The 17,014-nt window shown below is 40.1% G+C and overlaps 1 protein-coding gene and 1 long non-coding RNA gene across 12 annotated transcripts in view; one reads left to right on the top strand and one right to left on the bottom strand.

Annotated features, from left to right (window-relative positions):
- C4H4orf19 (chromosome 4 C4orf19 homolog) overlaps positions 1-17,014 on the bottom strand; it is a 48,175-nt gene continuing 31,161 nt past the window's right edge. For 8 of the 11 annotated variants that reach the window (XM_064653042.1, XM_064653044.1, XM_064653045.1 and 5 more), the window contains 2 exons: positions 3,239-3,286; positions 1-2,161 (listed from right to left, as the gene is read on the bottom strand). In XM_064653042.1, the coding sequence (XP_064509112.1) occupies positions 1,216-2,161; positions 3,239-3,270 (978 nt within the window). In that variant the 5' untranslated portion in view covers positions 3,271-3,286 and the 3' untranslated portion in view covers positions 1-1,215. The remainder of the gene's footprint in view (positions 2,162-3,238; positions 3,287-17,014) is intronic. The other 3 variants (XM_064653038.1, XR_010430202.1, XR_010430201.1) reach the window with 3 other exon arrangements.
- On the top strand, positions 9,355-15,144 carry LOC135413382 (uncharacterized). The gene is made up of 2 exons (XR_010430204.1): positions 9,355-10,503; positions 14,891-15,144. It is a non-coding gene; the product is annotated as an uncharacterized LOC135413382 (long non-coding RNA).

Consider the following 17,014-nt stretch of genomic DNA (forward strand, 5'->3'; position numbering starts at 1 on the left):
TTATTTTTTATATGATTAAAAAATTTATTTGGAGTTTATAACAGAAACTTGATAACCATAAAATTTCAGTATAAAATGTCAAGCACTTTCTATTTCAACCATGTTTTTGCTGAATTGGCAGCACCAAATTGATCTCTATCTCCTTTTTTCCCCACAAGGAATGCAGCCCCTCCAGGAATGCAGCTATTTTCAGGACTTATGCTTAGTTCAACTTGGAAGCTTGATCCTTTTTTCTGCTGTAAGTTTCAGGACTACAGCAGAGCCATGGAGGAGTCCACATTGGCCCTTGTTGTTTGTACATAAACAAAACACATCTTGCTGGGGATATTTGAAACATAAACTGTTTGAAAACTGTATTGCTAAGACAACTGATGTGTGCCTGGAAGATTTAGTGGAGTTGAGAGGTTTCAGGATGTAGTTCTACTACAGTTTTAATCTATCCAAACTGGTAGGGACTGAATTTTCATCCCTCTCCAGCACCTCTGATATTGTGTGTACAATTCTTATGTGAGCTGTTTCAGCTCATAAAACCAACAGAAAGTTACCTATTCACTTGGATTTGGCTAGACTTCTGCAGTTTTAAGGAACTGAAGCAGCAACATGGAGTTGAGGGGAGATGTAAGGGGAGAGATGAGGTTATCGTCCTAATGCCTGCTGCACATGCACGGGCTTAGATTTAATCAATAATGGAACCATAGCCACAGTGAAGTCCAAGCAAAGCTGCCGTCTTGATTTCACACTTCCGTAGATCATAGAACTTTGGCTCATTTATATATTTTTTTTTTGTGCTGATGATGAAAATATGTGGTTTCTAACTTCATGGCTTCAATGGTTGTTTTAAATAATGGAAATTTTCTGAACCTGGAGCCTCCAGTGTGCGTAGACCCTCATGAGGGTCAAAGCCAAAGGAAACATTTGCATGAGTCCAGGTGAGGTGGGTATACAGCGGAATGTTCTGTGTGGAAGAAATGATGCTTTGCCCTCCTGGTTGGCTCCACAGAGAAGAGTATTACCATTAGCCAAGGGAACATTTTTGTACCTTGGGCAGTGGAAATTAAAAGGCTGTATAAAACAGCTGAAGAGACAGAGGTTTAAGTACCAACTCCTTTTATATATGCTGTTCATAACAGCTCTCCATGTGTGCTGTACATGTGTTCATATAGATCCAGAAATAAAATCTGGATCTTACCTAGTGTATTAGGATAAAACCTTCATCTAGTACTCGTCATCATCTTCCAGGTCTTCCCCTGCAGTTGCAGCTTCCAGTGCAGCCAGAGCTGCTGCAACTTCTGCATCTTCCTCCTCAGTTTCTCCGTTGATGTCTTTATGGTTGGGGTGTGTGAGTACCTGTGTGACTTTGGTAACAGCCACTGCAGTGATATCACCAGTAATGCCCTCACTCAAATTTGCAGAGTCAGTTTCAAAAGGTTCAGCACTGCTCTCCTTCACAGGCAAAGATGGGGTTACACAAAGGTCCTGGTTCTCTATTGCTGAAGGACCAGTGTTTTGGTCTGAATGTGCACAGTGGACTGAAAAGCTGTCTTTTTCAACACAGTTCCCGGTTTGATTGCCATTTTCAGGGTAGTCAATATCTGGCAGTTGTATGGCATTGTTTTGTGTCCTCAGTATTGAGTTTCCTTTGAGAAAGATGCTGTCTTGTGCAGACTGGGAGTCCGAAATACTGTTAGACGCATCGCAGGTTGCTTTCCTCTGACTTCCTGTCTCTAGGTCAGGTTCTTGTCCAGACCTGTTTGATATGGTGTAAAAGTCTCTGTTGCTGGTTGAAGAAGCCTCTGACTGGCTGCAGGTTCCCTTTTCACTGGCTTCTTTCATCAGGTTTGTGTTGGGATTGAGTGTGGAGTGCCCTTCAGCACAGGAGTTGCCACCATTGACTGCAACATCAAGCTTTACAGCACACTTCACAAGGCCATCCTCTTGAAAATTGTTGCCTCCATGATTCCAGAGAGTTTCTTTTGTACTATTTAATGGATTTTTATTTTCTGTCCTATTTAGCTCATTCTTCTGAAGTTCGTTTTTGTGTTCTTCATTTTCACTGTTCTCTTTGAATTTGAATTTATTGCTGCCTTGTTCACTGTGTTTATAGTCGTCTACTTCATGGATGTGTCCAGGTGATTGTACTTCTTCTGGATCAAAAATATAGCTGGAGTAAGGAAAATTTGTAGAGGAAATATTACTTATGATGTTAATCAATATAATTAGTAAGAAAGATTAAGTTTCATTTTTAACTTGAAGGTATTGAGGAACTAGAGTCACTAAACTTTACCTCAGGTCCTGAGAATGAGCTAAACCGAATGCAAATGCTGAACTGTGCTGTCAGCTGCTGTCTCCTGGGACTGATCATAACTAGCCCCTGTAGTGAGATTCACCAGGAACATAAGCAGGATGTTGGAGAACTGTGTGCTGGCTGTTGCTTGTTTCCAGCTTTATTTTTTGTTTCCTCTGGGGAGTTCATTAGCCAATGAGTAGTCATTGCATGGATTGTTAATTAGTATGTCCTCATGTAGTAGCTAAAATATCTCTGTTTTTTGCTGCTGTTCTTCCTTCAAGTCTTTTGTCCTTTTCTCTTTTTTTTTTTTTCCCTTCTGATTTATTTTCTTCCTCTTGCTCTACATTTTCCTTGACTTATCTCTTTCAGGGCCTCTCTCTTTTCTTTATCTCCCCTCTTTCTCTCATAGCACCATTTCCCCACCCCACTTCCTTACCTCTTCTACAGAAGTGACCAAGGGAAGGAGTAGCCCCCAAGTGGGGATGAAATGTGGTCTTTATCAAACTAGCGAAGCTTCCTCTCTAGGGAGACTTTTAATATGGGAATAATTCCCACAACTAACTAGATTTAAAAGCTATGATGGAAGCAAGGAACTATAGTTCATTTTCATTGCTTAGGAGAGAGGGAAATCTGACAAAGTCTGTGCTCCTTGTTCTACCGAATTGAGGGAAGCTCATGCTACCTAAATGAGAAATAGCTTTACTACAGAAGAGTTTTCAATGTCACACAATTTACTTTGTGGGACAGGAATTATAAAAAGGGACCATAATTACAGTAAACAGAAAGGACATTTGGAGGGAATCAGTATGCCTATGCTTGAAGATACTGTAAACTTTGAGAAAACTCCAACCTTTTAAATAGACTAATTTAAGCAACAGGTGTAGAGGAGCACAGTGACATGGTTTCATGCTTTTCTTTTATTCAGTCTAAGCAACTCTTGTTCTATTGTACCTTTGAATCATTTTGCAGCACCTGCACCCCATCTGGATTTTCTTTAATCTGAAAAGAGAGAGGGAAGGCAAGGGAGAGAGGGAGTGAGTGAAGCATTATGAAATTAATGTATGAGCAATTGCATTGAAAATTATGCTCATGTTTAGAAGGTTTTTATTACCTAAAAAGAAAGATGTCTATGCAAGAATGGATGCAGTACAGTTCAAGATCTTTCCAGGTTCCTGTCTTGCATTGACAATGGCCTTTAACTGGGGAAATATCTGGGGAAGAATTTAACAATTCTGAGATAGTGGTGTTCTCCCAGAATTATTTCCTAAGCAATTTTATGATTTGGAGAATTCTAAGTCAGCACAGTGGGTGTGGGGGTTCTTGTTGGTGTTTTGGGTTTTTTTTGTTTGTTTGCTTTTTGTGAGTTTGTTTTTTTTTTTGATTGGTTGGTTCTTTTTCTTTTCAGTATTTTTTTCATTTGGCAGCTATTGGTGAAATTCTCTTCCATTTGTCCAGTTGTTTTCTGCAACAGTAAACTGCTAGCAGCTACCACATCCTTTACTCAGTCGTTTCACAGACCAGCCTTGCCTGTGTGAAGAATCACCTGCTTTTGTTTGACTTGAACCTGGTTCTTACTAGCAGTATTTGGTGCCTTCTAGTTCTTCTTCACATGATCCGACCATCATGTCCTATTGTCACTATAGAACAGGTCCTATACTGCCCCTTCAGTTCAGATACACAGTCTAAAGAATCCTTATCTATTTAAATGTTAGCCATAGTGATATAATTTCATGTCTATAAATTGTCCTTGTGTTCTCTAAGTCTTTTGCATTTCAACATCCTTTCCAAATGATGCATGGGAACCACAAATGCAGATTTCTCAAGGTGTTTGGAACCACAGATTTATTCTTTCCTAATATCTCCTTGTCTCCATTCACTTCTGTGACAGCTACTGAGCGTTTTTGTGGAACTATCTCTTAGTGAGGCACAGACAAATTCCTGGGATTGGCATTTTATTATATGCAATGTGTTGCACCTGCATTTTACTACAGTAAATTCCAGAGTTTGACTAGAACTAGCAGACTGTTTTACTACTATCTGTATATTGCATGCACTGTGTGTATGTCATTGCCTGACTCAGTGAGGTGCTAAGAACTATCTATTATACGCTTCTTACGCCAATGTCTTTTATTATGGGAAGAAATGTTTTGCTAGTATGGACCTTTGAGAACTTTTCTGTTCTAAACCTAAACTGAAGTCCTAGGTCAGAATATACAAAAATCCTAAAGTCCCCAGTACTCTTTGTAGGTTGGGGCTATCTTATATCAAATTAATCAAGTCAAGACAGATTGTTTAATATGTTTTGTCCATCGATATTCAAGCTCTTTCTTTTTCTCTTGAGATGCTCTACAACCTTGCATACTTTTGCCATTACCTAAGGACAGCTGCTCACTTCCCATCAAACAGAAACTGATGATGCAAGATCAGGATGTTTTCTGGAGTCATTTATTCACAAAACATTCAAGGAAAGTAGTGTTGATTTATTCTTGCCAGGCATGGCCTGATCTGCACACCAGCGATTATGCTAGCAGAAATGTAAATCAAAACTCTCCTTTTTTTTCATCCCCCTAAAATCTGACAAACTCTTTGCACTGAACTAAATACCTGATGTAGGCCTCTCATTCCTGCAGCCTCTAAGGGCCTACAGTCATTCAGCAGCAGGTTTTAGCTAGGGTAGAACTGCTCCTATACTTTTTGTCTTTGTCTGCATGTGAACTGTTCTGGAGAAGAAATTTCTATCAGGAGTAGCCAGCTTGATGTAGCTCAGTGCTTGTTGGGATGGCTTGTAAGCCAACTGCTTTGCTTCCTCTCTCTTGGTCCTGCTTCTCTCCTTGAAATGCAGTCTCCCTTCCACATCTCTGCTAATCTTGTACTGTGTTCTCATCCCTCAACACCACCAAATCAGGAATTCTGATACAGCATTTTTCATCTGAAGAGGATGCAATAACTGGCGAGATGATTGAGTGTACTTACCCTCCTTATGTGGAGTTGCTCTACATTACAAAGGTGTTTGGACAGGCTTGACTAGATATGGGGCTTATTTAGGCTGGCTGGTATAGCCATCTATTCCAGCCAAAGGGGAATTCTTAATACAATTTGCTTTGATCGTGTTAAAAGCTGGATTAGCTGTAGCTCTTCTTTAGGTTAAGGCTGGTTTGAAGCTAATACAGTTGAGCTAAGCCCTGTGTGGAAACTTGTTCTGGTTTGATTGACATCTTGAGTTTTAGCTTAAACCTGCTTATAAACTGAAAGAAATAAAAACTGCATAAAGTTGGCCAGCTGTTGATAGACTCAAGCTTCAGGTCTCAGTGGCTGGCAGGTTACCAGGTGTTAGATAAGTCACTGTGTGATCTCTGTTCATGGGAAAGACAATGTAACTTGGCTTATTTTAAGCCTCTTTCTCTAGTCTCTACCAAGCCCTATCCTTCCTGTGGGCTAAGAGTATGCAAATATTATCGTGATTTACCAGAGATGAAATAACTTCAATTGCTGTCAGTTGCTGTGTGAACCCACTGAAATGCCCTTGTCTTGGCTTTAAAGTTTATAGGTTTGTATGGTGACCAGTACAATAGATGTTGCTTCTAGCTGAGAGTGGGCACTTCAAGTCAGGCTGCTTCTGTTTAAACTTTTATCTGACAGATTTCCTACTCAGGACTTTTATTTATAAATTCTGTGGTGGTTTTTTTTTTTTTTTTAAACACAAAATCTTGCTGATAGGTTTTAAGCATTGAGAAGTGCTAATTGCTGGCCTTTATTCTGTTGTAGAGACACTTGTAATATAAAGCAATTATACATTGATATTATTATTTTAGTTTCCATAGAAAGCACTTTCTTTTTTTTTTTTTTTAATACAGCTACTGTGGGAAATATCTCTGCAGCTATCGCATTAAGCTTTTCCACTGATCAGATACAACTGGATCTGCCCTCTGGCATGAATAAACTATTACATATGGAAAATAATGTATATTGTATTATCTTATAAATTATTTCACATCCCTGAAATAGGAATATGGTTTTACAATGTCACTGTCTGAACACTGGCTTGTTTTTTTTTCCCTTGCCCTTTCATTTATAATAATCTTTCAAATCAAGCTGGAAAATAATTCTGGGAAACAGTTGCTTTTATAGGATGAAAAGGCATGCTTTAGTCCTACTTACCTTGTTTTAGGTACCTAGCTGTAAAGACTTGTGTATTGCGTGATGTTCATAGTTCCATTAATGGAAAAACTACTGTCTGGAGCAGTTTGAATCAAGCATGTGCTACAGACTTGAAACAAAAGAGGATTAGAGACTTCACGCAATGGATAATGGTATGTTAACTGATACTGAGTTTAGAAACATTGCATCCTTGTAAGATGTTTATTCTGTTAGATAAGATGTGCTGCTAAATTGATTAGATAGTTTCAGATAAACATGATGTGGAATGCTCCCTTGAAGAACACTCTGGGGGCTAGTTCCACATCCCCCCCCCAAAAAAAAAAGAAAAAGGCTGCCTGTCTAAAGTGGCAGTAAAATGTTTGGACTTAACATTTAGATTCTCAGAATTCAGATCAAAACTGCCATTAATCCTAGACAACTTTGTGTATGTTTTCCCCTGCCACCCTAGCAGCCATTTGCAAAAGATAGTCTAGATATAATGTCCTTGCAATGTATTAGATGAGTGTTCACACAGAGACCAAGAAGACCTGATGTTATGAAAGACTTTCTTCCTTTGAAGGAATATGATGCAGAAGAGCAACCATTTTAAAAAGAGTTGGATAAAATTGTACTACAGAGGGAAACAGTAATTGGTCTTAATTTGAGTAGAGCAGGATATGAATCCCGTCAGTAAAACAAATGCTAAAAAGGGGGAGGTTGTTAAATACATTTATGGTGGCACCTGCGAAGAGAATAATCTTTTCTTTAAAGTGTGAGACCACGGTGAAGATAACAAGAATAATGTCTGACTCCAAAACCGCAACCTTGCATTTCAAGCCACAATGTGCTTTAAGAGAAGTCTGCCTTGCTTTATCAGATTTGAGAAACACAAGGTATCTGATTTTCAATCATGTAATAACATAGCTTGTATTGTCTATTTAAACTGTGGCTGTGTAATGAGTAAACAAAGGCAAATTAGATAATGTCATGAAAATGGTAGAAGAAATATTTTTGAGACATAAAAATGGTTTGACACCTTTTCCAATATTCTTGGGAGTTTACATGGAAACAGAAAAAGGTCAGTATTATTTTTGCTCATGGTGTATTTTTAATTCTATCTTGGTTTTTATTTTTAGATTCTTTTTAAACACCTCCAGTAGCAGAGGCAGAAAGCTGAGGGAAGAGCATATTAAAATAGGTTTTTCTAGTAGATCTCAAACTGATAAACTCTGACTTTGGGTCATTCTTTTTAAGCCAGTTGGGTTTTTTTAGTTTGGTGTTTTCCTACCACACCCTGATGCTTCTGTTTTTGCTTAGCTTTTCCCTCTCCTCCATTCTTTCTAGATTACCAAGTAAGGAGTTTTTTCCTACATGTATATTATCTGGACTGCTGAACCTGAATGATGTATCCCCTAGGGGCCTGAGGCACCTCTTTCTGATGACTTTTTCCACCTTTCAGACTTGATCCTGCCAGTGTCTTCCCCATCATTTTGCTGTGTTTTGCAGCAATTTTAAAAGTGCTCAGTGAAACCCTTGCATTTTAAGGTTACTGACTGTAGCTACCAATCTCTTTGCAATGGATAGAAACCCTTGCTCATGAAGATTAAGTCTGGCTGCTTCACTAGTAACACAAACACAATTTACTTGTTATTTTTTTTGTTAATGAGGTCTTACCTAGATGCCAAATGCTAACCAGCCAGGAGACATATGCACAGAAGCAAATGTGGGAAGAGAGTGTGTTTGCAGGGAAATATGTGGAGAAGAAATATAAAGAATGTGGGGTGGGAATAACCTTAGAGAGCTCTAGCACTTGACGAGCTTCTCCTAATGGGAGGTGCATTTTGCCTTCTGTGCTAAGTAGGCATTCATACCTCTCAGAAAATTTCAGATGCTGTCATCAGCATATGCCAAGGTGCAAGAAAGGATCAGACGTGCCTAGGTTGTAGGGAAGTGCAGTGTCCCTGCTAATAGCAGGGGGTTGGACTAAATGACCTTTAAAGGTCCCTTCTAACCCAGACGATTCTGTGAGTCTGTGTGTTACTGAGGTGTGGAGGCAGAGAAATAGTTGATCTGAATCGCAGATAATATAAAAGAGGCACAAAAAGATTGTGGGAGGGCTAGTACAGATGAGAAGAATTATATTTAGAAATTTTAGAAAACTGGTAAACATACAGTAGAAAAAAATACCAGCCTGTAGTAGAGGGAGAGAGAGAATAACGAAAAAGCTTGTAAAAGAAGAAAGAGCAGGAACATAGCTTAGCCATACAGTGTGTAGGCTAATCACTGCTACAGAACGAATATAATCTGTATGAACTGTCTCAACTTTAAGTACAGATAACACTTCAAATCTTCTGGGTTTTTTTCCTAACCTTAGTCACTATTCTGAGACCAGAGGGGCTCCAAAAAGAGAGAGAGAAGAGGGAAGGCTGAGGTGAAACCCAAAACATCCTGGGCCCAGAATTGTCTGAACAACCCGGTCTAGTTGAAGATGTCCCTGCTCATTGCAGGGGCCTTGGCTAGACGACCTTTAAAGGTCTCTTCCAACCCAAACTATTGCAGATGACACCGAGTTGCAGATGACACCAAGTTGTGGGGTAGTGTTGATCTGCTAGAAGGCAGGAGAGCTCTTCAGAGGGACCTGGACAAGCTGGAGAGATGGTCTGATTCCAGCGGGAAGAGGTTCAACAAGGCCAAGTGCCGGGTCCTGCACTTTGGCCACAACAACCCTGGGCAGCGCTACAGGCTGGGGACAGAGTGGCTGGAGAGCAGCCAGGCGGAAAGGGACCTGGGAGTTTGGATTGACAGGAAGCTGAACATGAGCCAGCAGTGTGCCCAGGTGGCCAAGAAGGCCAATGGCATCCTGGCCTGGATCGGGAACAGTGTGGCCAGCAGGACCAGGGAAGTGATTCTTCCCCTGGACTCAGTGCTGGTGAGGCCACACCTGGAGTACTGTGTCAGTTCTGGGCCCCTCAGTTCAGGAAGGATATTGAGATCCTGGAGCAGGTCCAGAGAAGAGCAACGAGGCTGGTGAAGGGACTGGAGCACAAGTCTGATGAGGAGAGGCTGAGGGAGCTGGGGTTGTTTAGCCTGGAGAAGAGGAGGCTCAGGGGAGACCTCATCGCTCTCTCCAGCTCCCTGCAAGGAGGTTGTAGCCAGGTGGGGGGTTGGTCTAGTTGAATTGACTTCAGTCTTTTTGTTCACACTTTCTTAAAATGCAGCACTGAGGTGTTGTTTCTGTGCTTCAGACATCTTGCAGTCCAGCCCTAGTGAGATACCTGGCTGTGCCATCCTGCTGACAAAATATGACCTGTGGATGGACTTTGAGTCACCCTGCGCTCCTTGCTATCTGTGCTGCTCTGCAAGAAAAGGGAACTCTGCAAGTGCTTTTTCTGGTGCAGCTTAGTTTACTCTCCTGTTTTGAGAGAGGCAGGGTCTATATTTGGGAATAAGAAGTGTCAGAGTGTCTGCCAGAAAGAGCCTTATGCTATCCTGCCGGCACAAGGTTATTGCCAAGGTTATTGTTGCTTGTCCTATTTTCATTTATTTCACAAAGCTGAGGAGCTGCACAGGTCTACGAGGCACTCTTATTCTCCACCGAGGCCTTATTTGCCCACTGAGCAGTTTGCATGCATTTCTAGTACAGCTAACGGTGAAGATAAGAGAAGCTGACACAGAGGGACTCATGAAAAACTTATAAAACTTCTTCAGCCACTGCCAAACTAGCTGACTTATGGCAGTCAGCTTTGGATGTTTGATTCCCACTGCCATCCTGTTTTTTTTTTTCCCTTTTCAAATTGGACCCCCTGTGTTTCACAGATAAATGTGATTGTTGCTTGAATGCAAATAATCCTTACACTATCATCAGTTGTTAACACTGATAATGTATTTTTTTTTTTTTAATTCTTTGTTCTCTTTCTCCCTGGCCAGGCTGAATCAAGCACATGGATACGTTGTTCAAGGCAGTAGCCTGACTCTGTGTTTTCAGGACTCAGGTGTCAAACTTCTGGGTGATATTACACACTGACACTGTGTACAGACAATGGCTGGGAGGAATTTGATGTGTTTGTATGCTATTCAAGGTATGAAGGTTGAGGTTGGTTTTGTGTGTAGGGAATTAGGGATATAATTTAGGCTTCTTTCCAGTGAAGCCTAAACTAATCACTGTAACTGATTTAGACTTGTAGTTTTTTCAAGGGACAAAAGAGGTTTTAATCAGGGCAGATATCAAAAACTGGAGGTTCTCAGTCATCAGAAGCATGGGAAATATGTAGAACTCACATATTTATGACCTCATAAATTTTGATGCTTTGTATTCTGACATAGAGTAGTTCTTTCATTACCGGGGAACTAGATCTGATATCACAAAATGTTTTTGCTTCATCAAGGTAATACATGGCAGGATAGCTGAATCCTTAAATGACAAAGGAATGTCACTAGTCATAGCATGGGGAGAAGCAAACCAAGTGACACTTAAACAGAATTGTTTCTAATTAGCTGAATCCCATACTTTTCTGGAGATTAAAGAGCAAAGTAATTAAAGATTGAGAGGGTTGGAGCACCTCTTCTCTGAAAACAGGCTAGGAAAGCTGGGGTAGTTCAGTCTGGAGAAGAGAAGGCTCTGGAGAGACCTTGTTGTGGTTTTCCATTACTTAAAGGGGGCTTATAAAAATGAGAGAGAACAACTTTTTACATGGGTAGATAGTGATAGGACAAGGGAAAATGGTTTTAAACTGAAAGAGGAGAAATTTATATGAGATGTTAGGAAGAAATTCTTTACTCAAGGAGTAGTGAGGCACAGGAACAGGTTACCCAGAGAAGTTGTGGATATCCCATACCTGGAGGTGTTCAAGGCCAGGTTGGATGGGACCCTGAGCAACCTGGTCTAGTGGGTGCCATCCCTGCCCTTGGCAGGAGAATAGGAACTAGGTGGTCTTTAAGGTCCTTTTCAACCCAAGCCTTTCTATGATTCTATGAATATCAAATACCCAAATAAACAAGCACTATGCTTGCCTGATGAACCATCAGTACAGCATCAGCTAATTACCAAACTATGGCCTACTCACCACTCAGCCAGTGGGAGTATGTTATCATGATTTTAACTTCTATTTGCATGGTGTCATCTGAAAATGTATGCATGTAGTAAATGTTTATCCAGGAAATGTGCAATAGTAGTGGTTGACAAAAATGAGCAATTTCTATGCTCTTTGTCCCAGAATCACAACATTAGCGGTCAACACTAATTACCATGTACATGAAATAGTACTGTAATAGAATAAACTGTGTATTATATATTTGCATTATTTATAACACCATCCAAGGAAGAGTGCAGTCTCCTAGCTGAGAGGCGTGTCTACTGTGCAGGGGTCAATTATGCCCTTTAATTGTGAGTGCATGCTGTGATATTTCTCAACAATGGGGAAGAGCATCCTGCCAGTGTGATGTCTGGCTACGATCTGATGAGAAACTCCTTTGGCAGTCAGGATGGTGGGAGTAATGGAAATATCTGCTTACACTTGTATTCTCAAAGAGCTGAGAAAAGGTCAGATTTAATCTGCTCTGCTTATATTAGAAAAATAAGTGCTAATTATTGATCACCACAACTGGTCCACTCTGGCCTCCAATCGGGAGGCCTGGAGACACACCATCTATAACGCAACTGTCTCCTTTGAGAGCACACGCAGGATCACCCTCGAGGAAAAAAGGCAACGCAGAAAGAACCGTGCATTGCAGAATACACCATCTAAGGAGTCTTTCTGCTGTGCCTTTTGCAATCGGATATGTCTGTCACGTATTGGCCTCATAAGCCACCAGCGTGCCTGTAGCAAATGTGGATAGAGCCTTCCCAAATCTTCGTTCGCGAAGCCCAGCCATGATGATGATGAAGTGCTAATTATCTTACATATGTGTAGTTGTACTCTCAAGAAATTATACCAGTATAGTTGGCAATGGCAATACCTGCCAATTGTTACATGCCAGTGTAAATACTTCAGCTGGAATGGGGAGCTTCTGGATTGCTGCAAATGCAACATTAGAAACGGCTCCACTTCTTTACAGCTGCTCTCTCCCCATGCCACGAGAGATCCTGATGTTTTTCTCAGATCCTGATGGGTTTTCTGCTTCTACATTGCCCCTTCAAATTATTGCTTTTTCATGCAGCTGTTTTGCACCAAACTAAGCTACAGCGCTGGGCAGGTCCCAAGGCAGGGAAGCTTGGATGTTGCCAGTGCAGCTTGAGCACCACACCTGCACTTGTTATTTGCAGGGGTGTTGGCAGAAGGGAAAGATAATGAAAAGTAGATGCTATCAGTTTTACAAAAGGTGTTTTGTTTTAATTTGTGACTGTTGGTCTTTGCCTAAGCTGATCTTCAAAAAATATAATAATATGCATTACTATGTTAAGTCCTGCTAGCTCCTCTCAAAATGTCTTTCTGTCCAAGCCAATAAGGACAGCCAGATCTTTCACTTATTTCTAGTGGCTTCCTGACAGTATTAGTTAATAAATGAAGTGCTGTGTTTTATTCTCATTATAGGTTCCTATTTCTATTTCCATCCTGTCAGTTCTTTTTTTTTATTTCTTTAGAAGTCATTCTTTTTCATTCACTGACTAATTTCTAATATCTCTGGTAGCTGTTGAATTTTTTCATAAACACCTGTGAGAGAGTGAGGCCAAGCTTACATGAGAGTTGAACCTTGTTGTCAGGCCATTATTAGTGCAGTAGAATGCCCTAGAGGGGACATGGGCTACAACCTGAAGGTGATCTGTACACATCCTTTTTTTCCCGTTATGCTTTTTGCAATTGATTTAAAATATTTATAAGATAATTAAAAGGAAATGCATTCTCTCTGACTGGTTCCTCATCACTCATAGCACTAAGTCACAGAACATTTCCCTACCCCCATTATTTGCCATACAAAATGATTGTTTTATTTTTAATGAGTAAGAGGAAGAGTGGGGCAAAGGGTAAAACTCTCACAGTCATTAGCCAGTTTGCATAAAAGAAAACTAAATATAGCTTGTAGCATAAAACACTCATTTCCTCTTCAGCCATGCTCGTTTTTTACATTTGATCTTCCCAAACTTACATCACTGTCTAGTGTTTAAGTTACTGAAGCTTATATTTCCTTTGTCTTAAAATTGTTAATCTCATAAAATATAATAGCTTGTTTAATTGTGGGGCCTAAAACCCTGAATCCTGTATAGTCCCATGCTGTGCAGAGGCAAACATAGAAATGTGCTCCTTCCTAAGGGATGTATGGTCTAAATATGTGATAAGGCAAAAACTGGATATGGGAAGCATGTATGGTCATGTACATGTGAAAGAAGCAATCAGCAGAGCAACTATATTTCATTCAGTAATTGTGTTAGGCTAAGCCCAGGTGGAGATCTGTGTTTGGCAGCACAGCTCTGGCCTCAAAATAGTTATAGCGAATTTTTATGTAACAGAGGGACTGTACCTGAATTTGTCTCTCTTGAGAGGTTAAAGTGTCTCTTTGTAATCTTGTGCAACTTTGCACTTTGGAGGAAGAATTCTTGGGTTCCAACCCTTGCTCGGAAAAACCTTGGTTGTATCCAATGCCTTTTTAAAACATTTAACATAGAAACAAATCTAGAATCAGGGCCTGGAATAATGCTGCCATGGGTCTACAGTTCACAAGGTTCCTTTGCTCACACTTTGCCTGACCAGCTCCTTTCCCAGTGGCAGGCTTCAGCAGCCTGTTTCAGAGCATGCCATCAAGGACGTGACTTTGATAGCTGTGAGGTATGGCTTTGAGACTGGGGGCAAACTGAATTGGGGACCCTCCTAATGAGGGAATTCTCTAACTCTTTGAATACTGTGTAAAATAGTCACTACCTTCTCGATGGTTTTGGCTTGATGTGGTTGCTGTGTTTGAGGTTGAATGTTGTTCTCTTAGTCGCTGTAAGATGTGGTCTTAATGCACCTGCCAGTCTTTGAAGTCTTAGCAACACCCTGTGGATTCAGGCCACAGGAAATCTGTATAGTCATACCTTAGGGCAAGGGATTCAGAATCTCTCAGCAGACTTGCAGCTGAAGTGCCTTGTCCCTCCTGGCACAGGTACATATGGATATTTGATTATAAATTCTTGCTTTTAACTTGGACTCCATATTCTATCATGTCTTTCATGTATGTCATATATATGTTGCAGTGAATCTTTCCAGGAGAAAAACTCAACTCCTTTGCCCCATTTGTCAGTCTTGAAGGGATTCAGCAGAGGAAGTGGTTTGTCATTTTTATACCATAATCTTTCTGATAAACAAATAACATGTCAAGTTAGGTTGTAAAGCTGCATTTCTATATAAATATACCTCTCCTTAAGTTTCATACACAGATATGCAAAGATATATAAAAAGAGTCTCAAACAGGGAATAAATGTATGACAGTATGTGGCAGTCCAAGCAGTTTTCTCTTCCTCTTGGTAATAATGTCTCATTATTTGCTCCCCAGTTTTTAAAACACAGCTACTGATGTCTTGGTTATGGATTTCAAAGGATCATTGCTCTTATGGCTTCCCAAGAGAATGGTAGGAAGATGTCATACAGAGAGAGATTGACTTGATTGCATGCGGCTGCTGAAAGAGAAGTGCATGGCAAGTGATGTATACCATAACTGTTCAAGTTAAATTTTTTATGTTTATTTTAAAATATGAGGTACTTTATAAAGATGTTGCAGCAAAAATAAAAGCTATAATTTGGAAATTCTGTTCCGTGTTCACATTATGGTGGTATAGCTGTTGAAAGGTATTATTTGCTCCTGATTATTTCTGAAGTATTTAAATACTTCATAATACTCTGCTGTTTCCTGTCTTCTCATATGGTTCCTATTCTGTAAATATGCAAGAGGCTGCTTCCTAGCTCTTGCTAGAAATATCTGTACTTTGAGATGTACTCCATGCCCGTCCGAGGTATTTTCCCTTGTCATATTAGCTGGAGGATCAGACCTAAGTTTGAACTGCTCTACCCTGCTTCTGTGATATTCTGTAATTTCAACCCTGTTCAGTGGCCTGGTCTGAGCATGCTGAAGACCACAAGCCTTTTACAGAGTCCATCCATATTCTGTGTGCCTACTTGAGAAACAATCATACACTGAAATCATGGAGATGTTTTGGGTTACTTAAAATAAAATCTTGATGAGTCCCTCCACTGACTAATTTCTGCCTAGTTGTCTACTTCATGGGAAACACTGAGGTTTTTATATGCATGTCATTGTTCTTTATACTTTCTTTTTTTCCTAGTGGCTGAAACATTTCTCCTGGCATTAAAAAATAGATACAATTCCAAATCTGGTGATTAATTTTTTTGTTTTTGTTTCCCTCAGTAGGTCCATCAGACCTATCTTTAAAATATAAAGGAAATGAGAAAAACTAAAGGTCTGATGATAACTTTCTTACAGTTGCTTCTAGTTCTGTCTACAGGGATAGCTGAAAAAGTGAAATTTCAACTTTTAGATGAAAGATGAGGTACAAAGAAGGACCTAACTTTACAGGGCTCAAAAAATTTAGAATGCCAGAGTAGAGAGAGAGAGGACAAAAACACGATGCTTAATCCATAGATATATTAAAGTCTGGTAAATTTTGAGGACTGCATAAATCCAACAGTTGCTGAGAGGTCAAAGACAGCTGTTAAATATAACAGTATTTAAAGATGTTGCTGTCCCTGGTGAAAGATCATATTGAAATTTTAGCTGAATTTGAGGAAGGGCAAATGCTGAGGTAAGGAGGGTGCATTTGAAGAAAGCATCAATATGTCAGGGTCTGCAGTTGCATTCAGTCCTTGACACGTTTGCTTTTGGCTATATCCCATTTTGGCTGTGTGTGAGATTCTGCTGAGCAAACTGATGAACTGGAGTGCCTGATGAGGCACAGCTGGGGGATCTCAATACCTACCTGTGACTTAAACATGAACTGGCACTAAACTCAGGCACTGAGCTGAAAACTGGGATATTGCTGGTCACTCAGGTCACTGATTTGAACTGGTATCATGGTCCCTAAGATCCTATAGCAATGCAGGATCCACATGACAATGTGAATACAAAACAAATTGTCTCCTGGCCATGATGTGGCCTTAGTTTCCTGCACCCTCACCAGAGGTGCCTGGGAGAATGTAAATAAGGACAGAATCTGCCTTTCAGAATATTTATTACTCTGGGGCTGAATGAGCCAGAAACTGCAGTTTGATTTTCTTTGCAGTACTGACAGAAAAGCAAACAAATCTTTTTACTTGAATTTTTATGTCAGCATAACTGGCTGTGGAGCTAGCTGCTTGTTTCCTGTCTCCTGGCCTAGAAGTCACTTTTCCTTAGATCTCCATTTGCAGAATCAGCTGAAGAGTATAAGCCTGCTTAAATATAGAAATATGTTCTAGATGTGGATTGTTTCTCAACTGAATATATATATATATATATATATATATATATAAAAGGGCTATCTTTTGTTGCCTCCTGAAAAAATGTCCTTTTTATTGTATTAGTTTTATGGATGGTGGTATCAATGAGAAATTCTACTTGGGACATTTGGAAAATGGAAAATATCAGACAGTGAGCATGAAGGCTACAGCATATTGTCATAAGATT

Source organism: Pseudopipra pipra, chromosome 4, assembly GCF_036250125.1.
Source record: "Pseudopipra pipra isolate bDixPip1 chromosome 4, bDixPip1.hap1, whole genome shotgun sequence".
NCBI lineage: Eukaryota > Metazoa > Chordata > Aves > Passeriformes > Pipridae > Pseudopipra > Pseudopipra pipra.